At 37.8% G+C, this 23,019-nt stretch overlaps 1 protein-coding gene across 7 annotated transcripts in view; it reads right to left on the bottom strand.

Annotated features, from left to right (window-relative positions):
* FAT1 (FAT atypical cadherin 1) overlaps positions 1-23,019 on the bottom strand; it is a 138,869-nt gene that overhangs the window by 66,503 nt on the left and 49,347 nt on the right. For all 7 annotated transcript variants that reach the window (XM_067530618.1, XM_067530619.1, XM_067530613.1 and 4 more), the window contains exon 3: positions 16,513-16,827. In XM_067530618.1, coding sequence (XP_067386719.1) covers positions 16,513-16,827 — 315 coding nt within the window. The remainder of the gene's footprint in view (positions 1-16,512; positions 16,828-23,019) is intronic.

Here is a 23,019-nt window from a genome sequence, read left to right as displayed (position 1 = left end):
TTTATTTTTTATGGATGTTGATAGCAGGAAACAATTTAGACTGAAAGGAGGGGAAGTGAATTCAAAAATTCTAATTAAATATTTTTACATACTTATCTTAAAGTCAGAAAGAAAGGAAATACAGAATTAATGCTGAAGTGTTTAGCTTTAAGTCACTACATCATGTTGACAGATTGCAGATGATTTACTCTTCTGTCAGATTTCTTAGAACATTCGGTGACCTGACCATGTGTTGTAATTGCTGAACACAATGGTAGAAAGGCAAGGATGAAGTTTAATTTCGCACTGAAGTAGTTTAGGCCTGTAATTAGGTCTGTTCCGAAATCTGGTGGGGAATATCTTCTAAATAAGGAAAATGGGTATTGAGCTGTGACAAAACTGTCAATTTTTGTTCAGAAAAGGACAGTGTCATTTTACAATCAGATTTTCCTATTTTTAATTCTTTCTGCTCTTGCTGAGTAAAGACACACAGAAATAAGTTCTATAATTAAAAATATTAACTGTGATTCTGCATGTGAATCAATACACACACTCTGTAGAGTGGGCGAGACAGATCGGTCATCCTTGGCAAAACAACCTACATGAAACATTATTGGGCAAATGATGAAACAAGTGATATTTCTAGAAAATTGGTGTGATCTTTCTAGTCAGTAATGTTTCAAAACTTGCTACATCAGTAATGCATTTTCATAAGAACCACTTAATTACTTAGAGAGCCTTTGAACAGATCACAGCTACCGTGCCACAGTAAACAAAAAATGCTATGCCTAGGTGAGGCGAAATTTAAAAGACCCAGTCATTCTATGAATCACAGAACGAAAGATAATGAACACTTTCCATTGCTCTCCTTCCTTCCTCTTTTGAGTTCACACGCTTACGATACTATTTGTTTGCATTTCTAAACAGCTCTATTCTAGTTTCTAATCCCCAGATTAAAATCACTTCCGTTTCATCTGGCCTATTTTAAGTACCATCGAAATATTTGGGAAAAAATGTAAAAGACCAAAATGTAATAATTTAGAACTTTATAAAAGTAATATAAAGGAGACTGTTCCTTATGCAAACAGCATTACCCACTGGTTAAATCATCATTGGCAGACCTTTGTGCAAATCTCAGCTACCAGCTCACTGTGTGAGCAAGTCATATGTTAACCTGCCTATCTCAGTTTCTCCATCTGTAAAACAGCATAACAGTGCACACCATCCTTCCATTGGCCGTTAAGTGACAATTAGTTAAATCCTGTAAAGTGCTATGGAATTCTTAATTTATTATTATATGAAAACTAAGACTACAATAAAGAGATATTCAAGTTGTTGAACCCCAAGTATGATTTCATTTAACACTCAACAGCAAAAGCTTTAATTTAAAAAAAAAAAAAAAAAAAAAAAAACACTTCCTTTTCATTTTATAATGTCATCTCAGTTTCTGCAAAGGAACTGGGAACTCCTGAAGCTTGCCAGGTAAGCTAAGGTGAAATTAAATTTCAAATATGCTGTTTTAAGATTTACTCAAAGGTTTGGAAGATCTACTTAATTTAAGATAACACATATCTTTTTTGTGATTTATTCTATCATAAAAAGATGGCCCATTCATTTAGACAGTATGGCTGAAGTCAGGGATGACAATAATGGCATAAAAAGGCTGTTCATGATTTCCTGTTTCGTTGAATTTTATGTATCAAACATGCTCAGTTTACAGGTAAAAAAACCTCCTCACTGAAAATCTGCCTGAGAAGCCACCAACAGAGGTCAGCACAAACAGATTGCAGACACACCCGACCATAAGGGGCGCTCCTGAGAGGTGAGTGTATGAGTAGTTCCGTTCATATGGGACTTCTGTACTTATGTGCTCTCATTTTGTATATACATGGCTCCAACACTAAGGACCAGATTCTGCTATTCTCACTCTAGTAGTGCCTTACTCTGAACAGTCTCATGGAACTATGCAACAAGTAAGGTAAAAATAACAAGTGAAATTCTGGTCCTATTGAAGTCAATGGGAGTTTGTCATTGACTTCATTAAGAACAGGATTTCACTAATGAGAGTAAAAAGGTGGCAGCCCATCCCTTATTGACCAGCTCATGTCATAAAATTAGAAATTCAATAAAGTACAATGACGTCAATGTTTATGAGTATTATGTGTGTTGCCATGACACATTGCAGGACTTTATACTTGGCACAAAGATCATTATTTTATCCATATCTGATATTTCACCGAGCCACTCACGTTATCAGTAGCCAAAGAATTTACTCAATCTAGTACATAATTCCAAGTCTCTCTCAGTAAGACCTACCTCCCCACACTATTTCAACAGTCATCAGCTACAAAGATCTGGAATTTGCTGATCATTGAAGCCATTAATCATTTTAGTGATTTCACACAGGGAGTACAGACAAGACCTGCAGCCTCCCAGAAATAAATAATGTATGGACTGGAGAGGGGAAAAAAGCATTACACAAACAACTGAAAGTCAGTCAAGCGAATAAACATTTTGAATCTTTAACTTTTTGTATTAGAAGTCTGAAAACTTTAGTGACTATATTATGGGTAATTGCTCATATGCATCTTCAAATGGTAACTGTATAGATTTGAGCACAGCTATTTTCAGGCTGTATAGACTCCTTTTATGAAAGCACAACTCCTCAGAGAAAGTAATATCTAGACTCCAAAAATCTGTTTTCAGACTGGATTATTTTAGGGACACTATTTTAGGTGCCTAAATCCAAAATTCAGGTCCTCAAAACCCTTGCTCAGCTGTTGTCTAATTCTCTAGGCACCTGAAGTCCATAGGGCCCTAAATTTCCACTAGTAAATTTCCCTAGGCACCTACAAGTCTGCGAGTGAACATTCGCACATACCTCTATCTACACCTGAATACCTAGCTCATGCCTAAGCCCCAATAGGATCCTCAAACTATGTGTTCTCCAACCTATCTTGCCTGTAGGGCCCAAGCCAAGTAGGCATGCTCAGAAGCCATCTACTGGATCAGGCCCCACAAAACACAATGCTGGAAGAGGAGTTGTCCCTCATAATCTTTAGTTTAGTGGTTAATGCACTCATCCATGATGTGGGAGAGACAGATTCAGTTCTCTCCTCTGCCTGATGGGGAGAAGAGACTTGGTCTCCCCACCCCCACAATGAAATGGTTTACCCTCTAGGAGAGGGTTCATGGCTGTGAATCCCAAGCGGTGAGGGGGCACTAAGTCCTTTTCGTGGATCTAGCCCATAGCATGAACTGTAGAAATTTTAAACTAGAGAAATCAAACTTTTCTTACAAAAATTAATTTTAGAATCAGTAATAGACAAAATGCTCAGTTTGTTTAACCACATGTGGCTGCTTTTCTTGCAGTCACAGACTCCTGGGTGGTGATCGGGGTGGGGGAACATGCAAAGCAATGGCTCCGCTCCTGGGCCCACCAGCAGGGGTTGGGCCCTGTCCACTCTGGAGCCATAAACACCAGAGGACAAGACAGCTGGTCTGAGTGGGGTTAATCTGTCCCCCAGCTTGCCAGGGCTGAGTAAGTCTTCTGTAAAAAATGATATTAACAAACATACAAATATCACTTTTCATAGAAGCAGACTTACTAATGTCTTAAAAAAAAAAAAAGCAACCAAAAAAGGAAAAGAAACAACAACAGAAAGACATCATGCAAAGCACTTTATTTGCATTTCTATTCTGTTTAGCTCCAGTAAACAACAGAGATAACTGTACATTATTTTTGAGTCTGAAAAAAACCCTACATAAATAAATTACAATGATTTGGACATGTAAATGTGCATATTTATTTGTTTTTCCTAATTAAGTATTTTAGGAAAAATTGTCAAAGCAGCTACCAGCAACAGTTGGTGGCCGCACTCTGAGGCCACCAAAAAAGGTAGTGTGAGAACCCTTGGATCAGATGTCTTCAAGCCCTTCCAGTCCTACATTTCCATGATTCTATATCATCAACTTAAAAATCATACTTCCCTCTGTACTTAACCGACTATTGTTACAAGTCACAACTGAGGCCCTGTCTTCACTAGAAACTAGTACCACCTTAAGCAAATCATCAGTACAGTTAAAGCAGGACACCTCTGTTGTCCCTCCCCACACTGTGGATGCAGTTATATATTAGTATAAATGTGTTTTATACTGATATAACTATTTCCATATGTGAAGGGGTATAACTATACTGGTGTAAGTCACCTTTATAAGTGGTGTAACTTCATCCACACTATGGTCATGTCTCCATTAGAAAGTTTTACCAGTAGCATTAGTTCTGGCATACAGCTGCCGACAATGCAATTTTGCTAGAGTGTGCATACTTGGTCATTTTTGCTGGTGCAGTGCATCCTCACAGCATCAGTTCACATCAGGGGAGGGAGTGTGTGGTGTGTGTGGGGAGTGTGTGGTGTTTTTGTCCTTTTTTAAAAAAACCAACATAATAGTTAGATCAGTAAAAAGTGATAAGATATAATGGAGGAACTGCAGAGAATATTTTTCCTTTTTTAAAAAAGCACAACAAAGATTATGGGATGGAACAGAGGGAATTGTGGGTATTTCATCTCAAACTCCCACAATTCCCTGAGAGGCACACTGATGTCCCACAATGCATTAAACTTTTTTCATGAGGCAGTGCACTAGACAATGGCATGGAAGATACTGGGATGCCTCTCAGGTAATTGTGGGAGTTTGGGATGAAATACCCACAATTCCCTCTGTTCCATCCCATAATCTTTGTCGTGCTTTTTTAAAAAAAGAAAAATATTCTCTGCAGTTTTAAAAAAAGGACAAAAACACCACACACACTCCCTCACTCCCCATCACAAACCAGTTATACTAGTAAAACTTTCAGGTGTAGACCAAGTTTAAGGTTTCTGTAACAGAAACTGATGAGCAAGAAAAAATATTTGTCTCTATGTTTTACTCTGTGCACTTGTGCATAGTCTGTTTCCTTTTAAGTACTCATGTTTGCTTTTATTGTTATTTTGCAAACAATAAGTAATTTCCTGTAGAATGAACCTTGGTTTTATTGGTACAAGCCATGCTTTAATTACCCTGGGTAGCAAGCAGCATTGTAAACACCTGTTATGTCTCTTCTCCTTGCAACAGTATACTGCCTTCAGTAACATCAGAACACCAAAGCCACAACCAACCAAAATTCCAAAAGTCCAATTCCCTGCAGAAATTAATATGAAGTTACTTCCTTTTCATTGTTCTCTAGTTTTTTTTCCTTTTCTCATGTCACAAGCTCTTTAACAGTAAGCTCACACAGCCTCATGACACTTTGCAAGACAGTTTAAAATTGTCATAATCGTACTATTCAAACAGCTACTAAAAACTATCTCCTCTGTAACAAAAACCATAAGGTTTATTTCTGCTAATGCAAATATATACTACTCTACTCAAACAGCAAAATCTCAGTGAAGCCAACAATTTAGCTGTTAATGTTTAATAAAATCATGATCAGCTGAAAGCAGAAACATAAAAGAGTAATGATTAAAGGATTAAGGTTAGCTTTAAAGTTCACTTCATCTGCTCCAAATGTTTTTATACTTCATGATTAATCTGCCATAAAATGTCTGCACCAGAAGTATGGATCGCAGAAGCTTGTGATGAATTCCTCAGGATAGAAAAAAGACTATACACAACTCTTTGGGCTTTTCTGTTCATTGTAAACCTCTAGTTGGTGGATCCTGGCTCTGACATTTAGTGAAGATAAACAAACTTGAATACCCAACTTTTTTCCTTGCATTCATTAAAGATAACCATTCAACCCAATACATTTGTACGGTGGAGTGAGTTCTCAACAACCATAAATTTGGACTCAGTATTTATGGTGACTTCACCCTGCTGTGCTAACAGTTTATGAACTTTAATCCTGCCATTTTAACGTTATTTGGTAATTAGCAATGTCTGGTTTCAGAAACAAATATCCCAGACATTTTAAAATATAATGAGCAGTTTTTCCAAGCTGGTTGTTACCAGTGTCATACAATTAAACTACTTTTTACTTAGATAGGAAAGTACTCCCACAACATTCATTTGTGCTTTATTTTTAATTATAGCACAAGAAAAATGGCAACACTATACCACCCCATCAGGTTCTAACCTCGCTATGGAGAAGGTGAAAAAACCCACCCCACCTTGGCCAATCTGGCAGCAAGAGAAAAGTTCTTTCCCAGCCCCCAAGGAAAAAGGGTAATTAGTGTGATGCCCACAACAGGTCATGAGGAAACCCAGTCCTTTTGCAAATTTCATGGATAGATGCTACCAGCCCAATCATTGTAACTTCTCTGTGGCTGAAGGGTAAAATACCTCCCCCACACCCACCACACACATACACTCTTCTAGTCAGCAAGGGCAATGCCCTCCCCCAAGCAGGCCCAGCTGCTTCCTGATCTTCTCTGCAAACTTACCCTCCATCCCGCTCTACTACCTATTGTGAGGGGAGGCAGGGAATAGAAAGACAACTTAAATGGAGCAAGAACCCTTTTCCTCCAGCAACCTGGACACAGATGCCCTAACTGAGCACATTTTGAAAGTAGTGCAAGCCCTGAACTTGATTGTGTTTGCTTTACTAAAGACAATCCAAAAAAAGAGAGCTGTATTCTTATATCTCTGCAAACTTAGAATAAATAACTGCAGCCTAACAGAAATCTGTACTATTTATTTTTCCTTTTTTAAAATGCTTTTCATGTTTTCTGTCTACATAATAGTGACAGAATTAAAAAAGTATATTTTACCTTTTTACCTGTATATAAGAGATGTTACTTACAATACTTTCCTATACTTCCAATGTGGAATATTTCTAGAAACTGCAACATCTCAAAGGTAAAAGACTTAACTGTGCCATCAGTATAGTTCAATATACAATACTTGGGAGTAAGAAAGAAAACTGAAAAGGTAGAATACCATCAAAAGGTCTGACTAGAGCCCTAGGAATAAGAAAAGGAATTACTAAACTGGCTGTGGGACAGAGATCCTGTGGGACCACTATCAAGTCCTAAACATTCTTTCTTGCTAGGTTTGTCTTTCAATTTCCATCAAATAAAAACAAAACAGATAACCAAGTTGGAGCTGACTGGTTATCTAACCATTTCTGAATAGGAACACATTTTGTAATAATAAATATAAACAGACACATTCTCAGAGCTTATTCAAAATGATTTTCTGACAAAAAATGCCCTTTTCACACAACCAAAAATTTTCTTGAGAACATTTCAGTTTTGCATAAAAATTTCAACTTTCTGTCAGAAAAATCAAAATGATGGCTCCCTGCTAGAGGGCTCTTGTCAATTTCACTTTCTGCTAGTGAAACTGACAAAAAGCTTTTCTGGCGGATGCCAAGGCTCAGTATCCAGCCTCAAACTGCGGGGCTGGAGATGCACAGAGCCTACGCACTCTGTCTGTCCTCAAGCTCCAGGAGGAGCAGCCTGGATGCTCTTCCTTTCCAGCCCTGGAACTGTGGGGGAAGCTGGGGAGGCTGAATGCAAGGGACTCTCTAACTCTCTAGCAGTCAGGCTGGAAGGCTCTTGTCAACTTTACTTGTGAAGATCCAAAACAGAATGAAATTGAATTTTCCTTGAAAATCCTTCCCAGAAAAAATTGTGTTTTTTGATCTTTTTGTCCCATTTTGGGGCAAAAAGCTTTTCAAAAACACAAAAATTTCCATGGGAAGGGATTTCTATTTTCCATCCAAGTCTATATATTGCGGTTACAAAAATCAGCCCTGTGCAAGGAGCAGCAATTAGCTGTGCTACCCCAAAACATCCCAGGGAAGAAACCTCAGTAAAGCACAATACTCTCCTTGACTGTAGAGGTTACCTTTCCAGTGGGCTACGGTTACTATTTCCACACTCCATGGTCCAGCTCAACTCATCAGTGATGGCACCCAATCCTCCTTCACACAAGGAGAGTGCCAGGCATACAGTCCTATGCCTGCAGCAGGGATGCGAGGTGGTTGCACAATAACAGTGATCTTATTTTTTCTTATGCCTCTGCAGTGCTATGTAAGCCCTGCCACAAGATGGTCTATACTCTCTATATCATTACAACTATCCCACTGAGTAGGAAAGATAGGAAGTATGGCAAGAGACCATGCTGGCTTACCTAAGAGATTTTCAATGATCTGAAACTCAAAAAAGAGTCTTACAAAAAGTGGAAACTAGGCCAAAATTACAAAAAATAACAAGTATGTAAGGATAAAATTAGAAAGGCCCAGGCACAAAATGAGATTAAACTAGCTAAAGACATAAAGGGAAACATTCTACAAATACATTAGAAGCAAGAGGAAGACCAAGTATAGGGTAGGCTTGTTACTCAATGAGAGGGAAAAAATAAAAGTAGAAAATGTGGAAATGGCAGTAGTGCTAAATGACATTTTTGTTTCAGTTTTCACCAAAAAGGTTAGTAGCGATTTCTAACATAGTGAATGCCAGTGAAAACGAGGCAGAATATGAGGCTAAAATAGGGAAAGAACAAGTTAAAAATTACTCAGACATACCTCTGTTAAATACAACTATGACAAAACGTGGTGAATATCTTTCTGAGAATGTTAAGGATCAAGTGTCTTCTCATGCCTCAAAGTGCAAGTTCTTTTCACTGGCTATGGATGAATCTAATGATAACTCTGACACAGCACAAGTCACAATTATTATTCGAGCTGTCAGTGAAAATTTTGAGGTCATTGAAGAGCTGTTTGGGCTTCAGTCAATACACGGCACCATAAAAGGGATAGATTTCTTTGTTACCCTGAAGATATGTGTGAAAAGAAATAATCTGGACTGGGAAAAGCTGGATAGTATTTGCACAGACAGTTCACCTGCGTTGACAGGCAGACATGGTGGGTGTCTTTCTCTGTTGGAGCAGTTTCTTGAATGACCACTGTTAAAAGTACCATTGCATCATTCATGAGAGGCATGGTGTGGGAAAAGTTTGAATCTCAAGCCTGTGATGGATGTAGTGCTGAAATATGTGAACAAAATTCACGCCAGGGCTTTAAATAGGCGAGAATTCAGACAGTTTCTTCTTGACATGGAAGAAGAGTATGGTGAACTGCGAGGTCCGATAGCTGTCAAAAGGCAAAGTTCTTTTTTGTTTCTGGGAAGTTAAGAATCGTGTGCTTCAGTTTCTGATAGAAATCAATGAGTTGCCTATGAAACGGGCATGTCTTGCAGACAGTGACTGGCTGAATGACTTGGTGTTCTTAGTCGATATTACTGCTCACCTAAATACTTTGAATCTGAAGCTTCAGGGAAGCAACAAACTCTTCACAAATATGTGTAATGATGTTGCTTCTTTTAAAATGGGGCTGCAACTTTTTATTGGTCAGCTAGCTTACAGAAAGCATGACAATTCTGAGTATCTGAGAGAGAGATCAGTGGACAATGGAATTGACACAGACAAGTATACGAGTAAATTTGAAGCACTGTTGGAAATTTTTCAGTCCCGATTTAGTTAGTTTGAATCAGAGGAGAGCAACGTGGCTCTCTTTACAAATCCATTTACGCTTCCCAACAGGAGAAACTGCAACTGGCAATTATAAATCTGAAGTGCAACACTGCTCTGAAGGGATACTTTACTGAACTTCCAGCCCTTCCCACTGTGGCAAATATGATTTCATTTTGGCGAATGCTTCCAGTGACTGAATTTGGACATCTGCGTTCTTTTGCTTAGCATTATGTTTGCCACTTTGGGAGTGCCTATCGGCGCAAGCAAACATTTTCTGCAATGAAACTGATCAAAAACAGAAATCGTGCCTGCCTTGCAGACACAAATTTGAGTGATCTGATGTTACTGGCGACCACTAACCTGAAGCCAGACATCAAAAAGTTGATTGCAGTGCCAGTTTTGCAGTCACCTAAGGGTCAACGCCTAGTCCTATTAATTTCAATAAGACCAAAATTTGGCCTGCAGATAGTAGTAAGACTGCACATCTTCATTTATTCCTTTCCCCAAGATATGTCAAATAAGTAACAGCTAATCATATAATTACTATATTTATTCCAAGGTTTGTGGCAGAAATGGATCGGGAATAAATCTGGCACAGTTTGAATAGTTAAAAATAGCAGCTAAATGCAATTTCAGTTTTTCACCAGATTTAGCATATGGTTTAACAAAAGATGTTTGATTCTAGTTTTGAAAATGTTAGCTCAACCAGGATAAAGAACTGCAAGTTGTTAAACAATGGAGATTTCCTTTGTTAAAATGAAGTATATACCACAAGGCAACCACCGGTCCTTCATTTCCTCACTAAGTAGTTCTCCAATGTTATCGGAAACCCTTGGAAGTTGTTTGCAGCTGTAGCCATTTCCTATTACACTTTACTCAGTCTCCAGATCAGCCACAGTAAACTGACACTGCTTTGAAGGTTAGGAACAGTTGTAAACTGATATGAGCATGTGATGTGGATGATCTGCCATTATACCATTATACCTCCTGACTATTAGCCTTTTATGACTTCACAATGCTCCAAGGATTAGCAAAGACTAGTAAATTGGCAGCAGGAGCCTTACGCTAAGCATGACCAAAATTTTAATCTCATTGTCTGAGGTTAAACTTTTTAAATTAAATGTGCATTAAAGGGTGGGACTTTACATATAAAAATAAAGAAGGCATCTTCTAAAAATGCCTTTAATTCAAACACTTCTACGCTCAAATGTTTAGTTATGCACATTTTAAGATAGTTCAAATGCTATGATTTGAACTACAAAAGCTGCCACAGAATAGTAAAATTCCTATCAGCCTTAAAAACAAAACAAACAAACATTCAAGAATTAAAAAAAAGTTCAGCAAAACTGTCAAGTCTTGCATAGAAAAGTTATTTTAAAAGAATAGTGAGATTGCAAACTCAAAGCCCTCACAAATTAGGAAATACCAGGATTAATGTTGCCCATGCAACCTTAATTCACTCTCTCTGTGTGTATGCATTATGATACAGTATTTCAGGTAGGATAAAAAAAATATATGATTTTAAAAAATAAACACATTTTTAAAGTTGCATATTTTAATAGAAATTAAATACAGGTTAATTTAAAAAAACATATTTAAAAGTAAATTTGAAATGATTACAACCTGCGTTAAGACCTAAAATTACTATAATCTATTACAATCATTTTTTTAAAACACACATAAAAATAATAAGTGGTATATGTTTGCTGCCAAAGTCTCAAAGAGTCAAAAAACTGAACTGGTTGAAATCATTGGATGAGCATCTGGAACCAGAGTTTGAAGTGCTAAACCAGCTTTTGACAGCAGTAGCTTCTTCTGCAGGTACAGAGAAAATGTTTTCTTCATTTAAGTATATTCAAATAGTTCAGTTCAATGAATAGCTCACTCAAAGTTAAGAAACCAATTGGAAGTTGAAAAACCAGAAAAAGTTTGTTTTTCTCTTCCAATCTGTGAATAAAAAGTAAGTGTGAGAGGATGAAACCTACTAGGTCAAAAATTTTGTGGTACAGGGTGACCAGAAACAATCAGTTCAATTAACTAATTACAGATAATACTTCCTTTGTTTAATAAATCCACTCAGTTTAAAATGCACAACATTTCGATAAACTTTCTGATAAGAAAAAAAGTTTGTTTCCAGCAAGTCTAAGGTAGTTTAATTAATTAAAAAATGTTTGTGCATTTTTAACTGAAATAGATTTTCCATTCAAATGGAGCTGAACACAAATTCCAAATAAAAAAATAATTAAGCTAGGAAGTGAGAAATGCAGCGTTTGCCATTTTCTAACAATAAAAATGTAAAACATTATAATCTGAATGAATGTATGTTAAGCTATATAATTGCTTAAATAAATGTGTATAGACATAATTTATCCTCATGGTTATCAAAAATAATCACCGAATGTAGTGTAAAGCCTTACATGATTGCAAATCAACATGTTTTAATGGTTCCCAACTAATCAGAATCAACTTTTCTTTAGAAAAATAGCTAACAGTACCAATGTGAAACATGATTAAAATCAATTGTTTAAATCAAGTTTTCCTAGTTGGTGATTTAAATCAGTCCACCCTGTGGTCTTTAATTACATGATCACATAGTAGTTTTTCTACAGCCCCCTGCCTCATTCAGTGTACAGAATGAATTATGCTCACTGAATAGATATCTATTCAATATTTCTTTTTATCCTCCACATTCAGTGAGTGGCTCCCAATCATATTTGCCACCCACCATCCAAACCCTGCACTGAATACAAAATTATTAGTTTCTTTGTGGGTACATTAATGGTGTTCTCACCATGATAGCTGAGTATTTCAAAGATACAAATGAATTTATCTTCATGATATCCCTATGAGTTTAGGTGGTTTTATTCCCATTTTATAGCTGGAGAACTGATACACAGAGATTAAGGCAAAAATTGTCAAAACTGTCTACCAATTTTGTTTGCCCAGATTAAGATACCTACTGCCTGATTTTTCAGCGTTTTTAGAATTTTTATAACATTTTATATCTTCACAAAGCACAGATCCAATTGACTTAAATTGCCGTTATGACCACTCAGCGCTTCTGCAAATTTGACCCCAGGTGTCTTTCATTGGCCAATTAGTGACTACCTGTGATAATTTTGGTTTAATTGAATTGCCTAGGATCACATAGTAACTCTGTGGCAGAGGCAGAATTCAATTCTCCAGGGTGGCATTCAACTACTTTAAACAGGAGACCATCCTTTTTCTTCCTGTAATCCTGTCTCATTCTCTATACGTCACCCAACTTCTGCAACAACATGTGGCAGTGATCCCCACAGATAGTAGTGTCATCATTGCACATGCCTGATTCATTCAGAGTGCAGTCTGTCCTATGCACTGAATGAGGCAAGAGTCCTCTGGAAAAACCCACACATACCAATCTAGCAAAAATTAATTTTATTCTACAATCTAATGAACAAATTGCAACCTGAATGGACACGCTATTGGGGAAGAGACAGTAGGGAGTCTTTTCACCTCTCTGGCAACTGAACAAGATTCTAACCTCATACTCAATGTTATACTTGGTGGAAATCAGCTACGAAGCTAACTGATGCCCCATTTGCCCTGTGGCCCTCTGTCCCTAACACTGACTAGCAGTGCTGTTCCCATCCTCCCAATGCACATCCTGCAACTAACAGCAGTACAAGCTTCTTTTCCAGACACCTCAACCCAACATTCTTTCAGGTCTTACTCTTAGAGCTGGTCTACACCTAAAACGTAGGTCAACCTAGCCACCTCACTTTGGGGTGCAAAATGTTCACACCCTGAGAGACATAATTAAGACAATCTATGCCCCCCCGCATAGACACTACTAAGCAAACACTTGCTACGGTGACTGAAAAGCACCTCCCATCTCTCTAGCAAGTGTCTACACTACAAGCACTACAGTGGTATAACTGCAGCACTTGTAGCGTAGACATACCATGAGTTATAATACAGCTTGAAATTTTTAGCAAAGACACTGGTTTATACCAAAGTAGAGCAGAACTAACATATATATCCATGTAAAACATATATTCAGAGGCTTCCCTGCTGCGAATCAATCAACCCCCTTTGTTTGTGGACTACAATTTAATGGCTCTAGTTCAGAGTTAATTAACAACACTCCTTTTTACCACTTGAATTCAAGTGTTTTACCTGCTGAGCTATTATTACTTGGTCAGTTAAAGCTCAACCTTTTTATTTCAAAGGAGTTTTCAGACTACAGAAAAAGTACAAAATTACAGGAAGCAATAATAGAAAAATAGTTCCAGAGGGATAGCCGTGTTAGTCTGTATACAGCAAAAACAGAAAAAAATAGAAAAATAGTATCCTGTCACAAAAGGATTTCATCTTAAGGAAATATGTATTTTAAAGTAATTGCATTATGTTAATAAATCATCAACAAAAAGTGCATTACAAAGAATTCATGAATACAACTCATCAAACCTCTGCAGAATATATATAATTTCATTTTACAGAAGAGTTAAGTGACTTGGCAAAGGTCAAGTCAAACAAGGAGTCAGATCTCCTGACTCACCAGTCCTGTACTTTATTTAACTATATAAAGGCAAAGGTTTGCAAGTGGATAATCTATAATAGCACCCTGCACTAAAACAAGTACTACTATAGTGTCTCAAATAATACATTTATTTGTGATTCAGAGAAATGTATGTGTTCCAGAGAAGTTCCAATATGTTGATGAAGGAATGGACATGAGCAAATTTCAAGATTCATCTTGTTTTAGACCTCAAATTGAAATGCACCAGTGGAAAAAATCCATCTTTTCTCTACTCAACTGTAGCACTATGCCTGTGTCTAATAGCCTCTCTGTAAACTGGCAGCATTTGTCGAAGATTAGTTCTATATATAATTTGGGGAGGGGGGGAGGAGATTTATACATTTGTCTCCTATATTGCAATTTGTACCTGTAAAAGGGGCCTCGTTGCTTCCCACACACCCCCTTGTGACTGGGTGTGACTCTGCTGTGGCCAGCCTCTGTTTCTCCCCTAATGTAACACTGAGATCACGTAAAACAGCTTGGTCAAGGAGAAACTGAACACTACTTTATAGCAGTAAATAAAGCCTGCTGAAAGGAGCAATTGTACATGGGTTTAAAGGCTCTTACCTCAGAGCAGAGCCTGCATAAAACTTTAAAGTTCCAAAACAAAATATCTCTAGGTTCTCACAGCAGCTCCTTCTGCTGTAAGGCCTTAGTCTTCTCCATTGCCTGGGAGTTTTATAAGTCTCTCTCTTCTAGTTGCTCAGGATGTCTCCCAGGCATCGCTGCCTGGACAGTTTTTGCCTAGTTCAGACTCCCTAGGAGCTCCACTCCTCTGGAGCTTGCTTTCTTCTCAGGAACTTTTTTCACCAGGAGCTCTCCTATGCCTTCTATCAGGTTCATGTGCTCTTTACTTAATTAACTGCCTTCTAGCTACTTAGGCCACCAACTATGCCCCTACCACAACATCCAACAGCTAAGCTAGCACAGAAGGGGAAGTAAACTGTGCCAGGTAAGGGGCTGATGCAGATGACTTTCTTCTTGTAATGAGATAACCATTCTAAGTCCCTATATAGACCCAGTTTGATTGTGTCAAGTTTGCAGATGAGTTCCAGCTCTGCAGTTTCTCTTTGAAGTCTGTTTTTGAAGTTTTTTTGTAGACATATGGCAACTTTCAAGTCAGCTACAGAGTGTCCTGGGAGACTGAAGTGCTCTCTGACTGGTTTATGGATGTTACCATACCAAACTAGTATCTTTTAAAGAGATTTTAAAACTTCTTCACATTCTAACCCATTTGAAAAATCTCAGCCCTAAACAGTCTAAGTGTATTTGATTTCCAAGACCCTGTCTACACCTACCTCCGGGATTCGGCAGCAGTCGATGGGAGTTACGCAAGCTACGCAAAAAACTTGTGTAACTCCTGTCAACTTCTGGGCTCCTCTTCTGCACGCTGTCTTCGCTGCACTACGCCACTTGTGAAGGTGGTCTTAGTAAGTCAATTTCTAGATCGACTGAGCGGGTTTTAATTGCTTCCATTGTTCCCTAGACTTTGTGTGGTTGGAGAGTGAAACCACTGTTCATACTAGCATGAAAGCAATACTAACCAGCCCAGAGAGGGTGGCAGGGTGTGGGTGAAATCAAAGCAAAGCTGTATTATATACCTCCCTGGATCCCCAGGAGGCATTTGTGGTTGACTCAGTCAGAAGTGCTTCCTGGGACTTCCACTGTAACACAGCACTGGCGCATACCTCCCACATACAATGCAGAGTTGTCCCCTAAGCACTGATACATGATTAAATTGAGAATCACTGACAAGTCTCGGCATTTGCACCACCTGCACCTTTAGTGAAGATTAATGAAAAAAATAGCATACATATCTTGCATATTTTCTACAGTCATCCATAGGCAGAGATTACTGGGTAACCTTTACATGGTTTTAAGTAACCTTTATAAGTTCATTGTTCTGTTTCAGTTAAAACTAAAAAAGTATCTAGCTTCCCATCTCTCCATTCTTACATACATTTCAGTACTTCTAATTTCAGTATCACTCCTTTCTTCTATTTGTGCTTCTTTGTTAGAAATTGAAATATTTCTGTTTTCCCAAATGTTAGAAACAACACTGCAACAGAATTGTATCTAGTATATTTTGAGAATAAAAGCATTCTCCAGTTTACCATTTTCAAATGATGTGCCAGATTATGAACTCTTTACACTGGTGAACAGTTGCTCACACAAATACTCTAGTCCATATTGATTTCAGTGGGACTATTGTATGAGAAAATGGTTGATAATCGGCCCAACGCTCTTTGCCTATCAACATAAATCTCAAGTGGAAAAAATAAACAACTTGAAGGAAAATTACTTAAAGGTCATATTATGCCCAACAAGTTTAAAAATCACTGAAATATCTGATTTTCTCTTCAACTGTGTGATGTTAAAGTATGACTATAATGTTATAATCAAAAGCTGCTCAATGGGTAAAAAATACTTTCTTAATTACGTCCATTCCACTGCATTGACCCGAGACAATACATTAATTAATACACACATCACATAAAGTTATAATATATACATACCAGTTCTGGGGTTTATTGAAAAGAATCCCTGTGGGTTTCCACTTGTAATTTTGTAGGTCAACTTTTCACTAGAGCTGGAATCAGGATCAAATGCCTCAATGTGAATGACAGATACATCCTTAGGTGAGTTCTCCATGACTTCTGGGTAATAAACAGGTTCTGTTGTCTGTGGAGCATTATCATTAACATCCCCAACTTCTATGTAGATTTCAGTGAAGGAAGAGAGAGGCACAACACCCTGGTCTGTTGCATAAACAGTTAACCAATAATGTGACGTAGTCTCATGGTCCAGCCGATCAGCTGTCTCTATTATACCTGTTCGACAAGAGGGGAAAAAGCAACAATATTAAATGCCTCATGAGCATACGGAGTAAGTCAGAAAAAAACAAAACAAAACCACACCAAACCGAACACAAAACTCACAAATGAATGACACAGTTTCTACAGCCTTTGTGTGTGTGTACAGGTCAACCTGAATGTTTAAAAATGAACATCCTACATTAGTATTAAAAGGGTCTGAATCTTCAATATTTGTAAATCAGTTTTCTTTTTTAGCTCTCCTTGAGAATTATCTGATCATTTAACATCATTCCTGAAAGTATTTCTGCCCAGAAGATATTAAATTATGAGTTATTTGCAGTCCTTGGGACTTGATTTACCCTCTTAATTCATCACTCATTACAGTGAGAGTTTAGCACTGTATTAAATTATCTAAGTGATTTAGTGCCAGGCTTTCAAACTATTGACCATCATTTAAACTAGTGATAACCTATTTAAATTTGGTGACATATACACTCATATGTATCTATGTGTCTGTGCGAACTGTGTAAATGAATATTTCTTAATGTGTATAAATACTTGAATCCACATACACAACCGTTTTGAGAAATCTGAAAACAAAATAGAGAGGTTTATGTTGCCTTCTCAGGCTTAGCTTCAGTGTTTGCTGTTACTTTGGCAAATGAAGGTGCTCCTCTCATCCTCACTACGCAGCCCTAAAGTGAACTAAAATTCACTATTTCTGCAGAAACAGAGGAGCAGCTACAGAATACACACACTTAATACAATTTATCTCCCAAATCTACAGGAAATTGTCTAAATAAGGATCTCAAGATCTGATTCAATGTGGGGAAAATAAATACAGTGCTATTTTACAAGCATCTTACTGCACAAGGTAAAATAATAATGTATATGTATTCCATGCTAATCAAGTTATGTTGAATATGATGTAATTTATTTGACAAGTGGGATAGTAACAAAAGGTTTCAAAAAGCAGGACATAATAAAATAATTTCACCCTCTTTTCCTTGAGCCAATCTTTCTTACATCAGCAAGATTGCCTTCTCCCAGGCATTATTTTATAGCTAGACCCAAAGAGGACCTGACATAAAAATACCTTAATATCTACAAAGAGAGGGACAATAAAACCAACAATGGTATCATAAAGGGATGATAATCATAAAGGGACATTGTGAAGGCTGGTCATTATTAATCATCATCATTACTGTTTATGTTACAGTAATGCATAAAGACCAAATTGTGATTAGAGCCCAAATGAGCCAAAACAGTGATATGCCAGCTAGGTTTGAGATTGTGGACACATTTACATGACGTGCATGTAGTATTTTCTCCTATCCCATTCCTATCTGTTCTTCTCATGCATGCTGACAATAAAATGGGATCTATGTAAATAAACATTTCTCAGTGTACCTTCTGAAGCATGATGTTTGTAAAAATAGTACTGCTGTTATTTTCCTTGCTTTAGATACACTGTAATCCCCCCTTCTTTAAATGTAATCATTATTTGCTTTTCAGAAATGGAGGAAGGCATATTACTCCTGACCAAAGCAAAGAATGCTACTCTGAGGTTTAAACATTGTTACATTTATATCTTCACATTGGACCATAATTTGTCCTCAGATACACAAACATAACTGCCATTGAGGTCCCATTAGGAGTAGTATGAACATATCAGACAGTAGAATTTGGCCCATTAACATCTTCTCAAACGCTTAATCATGTCTTTGTCCTTATGGGAAACTGCATGAGAGTCTGATGATGAAAACCCTGAATGCAAAATGACAGTAGGGCTGTTTTCTGGAAAAGCCAGCTTCTAAAATTCAAGTAACCTTTTACTGTTAAAGCAGCAATGCTTAATATCATTTCAAACACAATATTCAACATTTCAAAATCACCACCAGATGTCACTATGGAAACTGGTTGTGTAAAATGTAGAAAGCGGCAGAGCTGGGATAAAGAGAACGGCAAATAAGAGTTCTGTATTCTAAAAATGAAATTAATATTTTGTGTGGGATGGTCATGAAAGCAAAATAGATAATGGTGGCTATCTAGTTACATTTTGGGGCAGAGGAATCCACTAATACCAGCAAAGTACTGCAAAGCCAAGGTATTACTTTAAAATAAGCTGGTATTTTATATTTTCTAGCCTCTTCAACTTTGTATTTGTACTTTGTTTAGGTAGAATTTTCTATTAAAAAAAAGAATCACAAATAACAATCATATGCAATTACTATATCTCTTTTAAGCAGTTACCAGTTAGCTGTGGTCTTCATCCTGCAAGCATAATTTCTAAATATCACTGAGAACATAAACAGGCTTTTTTTAAGTGTATCTGCCTGTGATCTGTATTCCCTCCAAATTTCCAGGATCTATTTCTATTATTTAATCGTGTTGTACTTTTTATGTCTTTTTACTTATTAAGAAGACTTACTTGAGAATTAATGAGCCAGGTTAAGAGTCCTGACTTCACTTTTGACCAAAGCATTTCCATAGAAACCCCATGAGTTGAACGCGGCATGCAAGCGTTTCAGTTATACAATCTGTGCAGGCTGTGCCCTTATTTATCCTGTGGCAACTCTGCAAAAGCTACATGCCCTACTGACCATAAGGCTAGATTACATTAATTCCCTCCTAGCAGGACTTCTCTGTTGCTTGCAGCTTGTGCAGAATGTATTGGCATGCTTATTTATTGGGCTGAGCAACTATCACCATAATATACTTCCCCTGCATTCTCAACACCGGCTATCTCAAAATAAAACGGCAAATTAATTTTAAACTGGCCCTGTTTGTTTTTAAATCTCCCAGAAGGGTAGACTCTAAATTTAATCCATGCTCCTCCTGGCACTTAAGCCACCCCCTATTACAAAATGCACCACCTCCCCCTTAGTTATGGTGACTCCTAGCTAGAGAGAGTGTGTCGAAGTCTTGCTCTCTCGACATCTCATCTCTCCAATACCTGACAACTTTAAACTGACTACTTAACCAAGAAAAATGTTCATGCAGAAAAACAAAAGAAACCCAGGTTCAGAAGGGAACCATATTAAAATATTATCAGGGTAATTTTCAGGAAACATGACACTCCTGAGAATATTAGTAAATTTAGTTATAGGGTACATCTACAAAGTTGCCGCTGTCAGGTCGACTTATCTGGATTGATTGAGCGGTCAGTGAAGAACCGCTCGATCGATCCAGAAGTCGATGCTATTAATCCACCCCCTCAAGTGGCCTAGCGTGGCCTCAAAGAGAATGCGGTTCCCGTCGGTGCAGTACAGTGAAGACGGTGCGCAAAAGAGAAGCACAGCAGTCAACAGGAGTTACGCAAGCTACTCTGCGTAGCTTGTGTAACTCCTGTCAACTGCCACCGAATTGCCGGGTAAGTGTAGTCCAAGCCTTAGTTTTCATTTCAAATTAGGTCTGGGTCCGTAACAGTATTTCTACAAACTCTTCACTACAACAAATCTATGATTTTTGTGAAAATTTACAATGACAAATCTACAGTGCTACTGATTAATTAAACACTGAACAACTCATCTAGCACAGATGTCTACCCAACAGGATAGCCTTGGCTTTCAGAATTCTTCCAATTTTAACTTGCTCTAGGGTCACCTGCACTGTAAGTTTGCATTAGTGATTAGCATCCGGAAGCCCGAGCTACCTAAGCCGACAGGGAGAATGAAATGAGTCATTCTTCCATTTTCTCATGTTGGAACAAATCCCAAACTGTTGAACAAATATTTCTTCAATGGGTACTGCTGTTAAAAGTTTGAATCAGAATAAATAACTGTGAAAGAAGTTCATTCTATGGAATGGTTGAGGAAACAAAACTGATATCTGTATTGGGACTGGAACTTAATGTTACAAATAAAACATTACTTGAGTGTGAAGATTCCTCAAATTTTCAAACAAAATGTGGCAGAAGTACAATCGTTTCCACCTCCCTACACTTTAGAATAGTTATCAGTAACAGGGACGTTAGAGGAAATATATCTTATTGAAAATGGACACAGACACCTTATAAGAATTAAGTTAGTCTGACAATATTCAAAATGAAGGTACAAAAAACCATTGTTTCAGTATGCTGTACATACAAATGGGAGCTGAAGGCAAGCAGCTTTCCCTCACCCTTGGCATACACATCAGCCACAATTTATTTTGGAGCCAGACCTATTACTCCCTGGTTAGTGCAGCTAAACTGTCAAAAGGGATATAGGAGGGGTGAGAGTGTGGGCGTGACTCAGCTTTCCCCCTCCATGCCAGGCCAGCTCTGAGGAATGCATCTTTCAAAATGGAGCAGAGCTGCTAATCCAACGTGAACTCCTCTGAAGGAAGTCTGGCTGGGATCACACTACAGAAATATACACCCCAAAACACATTAAATAGTTTAAAAATCACAGTCTGGTCCGTAACAGAAACGACGCACAAAGCCATGCCATGAAATCTCTGACCAGCCCTCTCCTTCAGATCAGACCTTAAAACTTTTAAGTCACTAATGAACAACAACACTAATAGTATCACCTTAAATCTCTGGGCCACACAAAAACACAGAAAATTCAGTCCAATTTGCAATCTCTGCTCCTAAAACACAGGCCTGAATGAAGATGCTTTTCACAGGGATAACAACATTTTCTTCCCAATAATTGGTCCAGGACCAGTGCTCCCAAAAGTGTACTGGTCCTTAAAGCTTTTGTGCTGGTCTGCCAACTAATCATCTTTGCAATCTTTACTATGAGATTCTAGCAGCCCATCTCACACAAGAGTTAGAACAGATGAATGCTTTATGCTAGACTAATGCTTTATGCCACTTGAAAGCCAGCATTCTAAGCTTTCAGACAGAGTAAATCATTGGATTATAGCTCTAGTGGTTTTCAAGAGAGCAGTCACAAAAATGAAGTTTGACTTCAAATACTAAGAAGAAGAAAGAAAGAATCAGAATGGTGCGATTTTTGGTACTGTGTGACCAGCCAAGGCCAGTAAATAAATGATCTCTCCCAGTGGAAAGCTGTGGGTAGAGTTTTCAGCATTTCATCATTATGAAAAAAATATTTGTTTCTAGCTCTGGTAATTTACAAGGTCTCAGGTCTTAAGCTACATCAGATCTACATTTATCCCTCCATCTTCCATAGCAAGTGCTCAACTTTAGACAAATGTAAATTTCAATCCATGATTGTGCTACACGTGGCTCTAGTCCATGCTCCAACTCCATCACTTTAACAAGAGCTTAAATCACATAAATATAAGATATTCAGCACCACAGAGTTTGGGATATACATTTCTGATTTTTTCCTTAACACACCTTCAGCTGGCCTGCTTTCATGACAAAGGATGAAGATGCTGAAGGATAACTTTTCATATCACACAGACAGTAAAGCCAGTATTTCGGAAGGTATGATTTTAGAATGAAGAGGAAAGGTAGAACAGCAAAACGTACATCCTGTGCCAGATTCTCATTTATATTAAGGGCCCTTTTACAGCACTCTGGTAGTGTAAAGAGGTCTTAAAAGGGGGACTAAATTACATTTACACTTACTGAAAAGTCTTTTTACACTTCCAGGATGGTGTAAAACAATTTTAAGGTAAGCCAGAATCTGGCCCTTTCTACGAATTTTTTTCAGTGTTGTTAGACAATTTTTATCAAACGTGGATGAGTGGCCTCCCCTGCATTTTAAACACTTAACAAATAGACACTACTACTTCTTGTCACTTTCCTTTCATAGGAATGAAATTTTATCAGTAAATTCTTCACCCATTTTTGCCCAGGCAACATGGTAATCTTGAATTTTTCTAATGATATGCTCCCTTCCCAATCTTAACCCTACACCTAGTAGCATTCTCCAAAGAAGGAAAATCATCATTAAAAGTGTCTTTGGGATTCCTGTATAGGCTAAAGAATTGTTGTCCATCAAATATAGCTCTGCTGGAGGATGGTGAAACCTGCAACTCCAAAATCTTTTTCACGGAGCTGGATGTAGAAGCTCTTTGGCCTTTCAAGAGATCATGAGTTTTACTCCTAGACATGTGAGGAAAAAAGCAGATTATGTGATTAATCTTATCCTAGACAGTAATCTGGAAAGGGACATCAGCCCTGATATTTCCTTCTGGGAAAAAAAATACTAACTTGGAGTTAAGAAAATGTACTAGTGTTCTCCAGTTAGAGTTGAGCATGAGTCCAAGTTCTTCCCTGATTTACACATAGCTGCAAATTTAGGG

The sequence above is a fragment of the Emydura macquarii genome, unplaced genomic scaffold, assembly GCF_026122565.2.
Source record: "Emydura macquarii macquarii isolate MOO-44397 ecotype Brisbane River unplaced genomic scaffold, CSIRO-AGI_Emac_v2 contig_3108, whole genome shotgun sequence".
Taxonomy (NCBI): Eukaryota; Metazoa; Chordata; order Testudines; family Chelidae; genus Emydura; species Emydura macquarii.
Note: the sequence above shows the minus strand (reverse complement) of the source record. Positions and strands in the feature narration are given on the sequence as shown.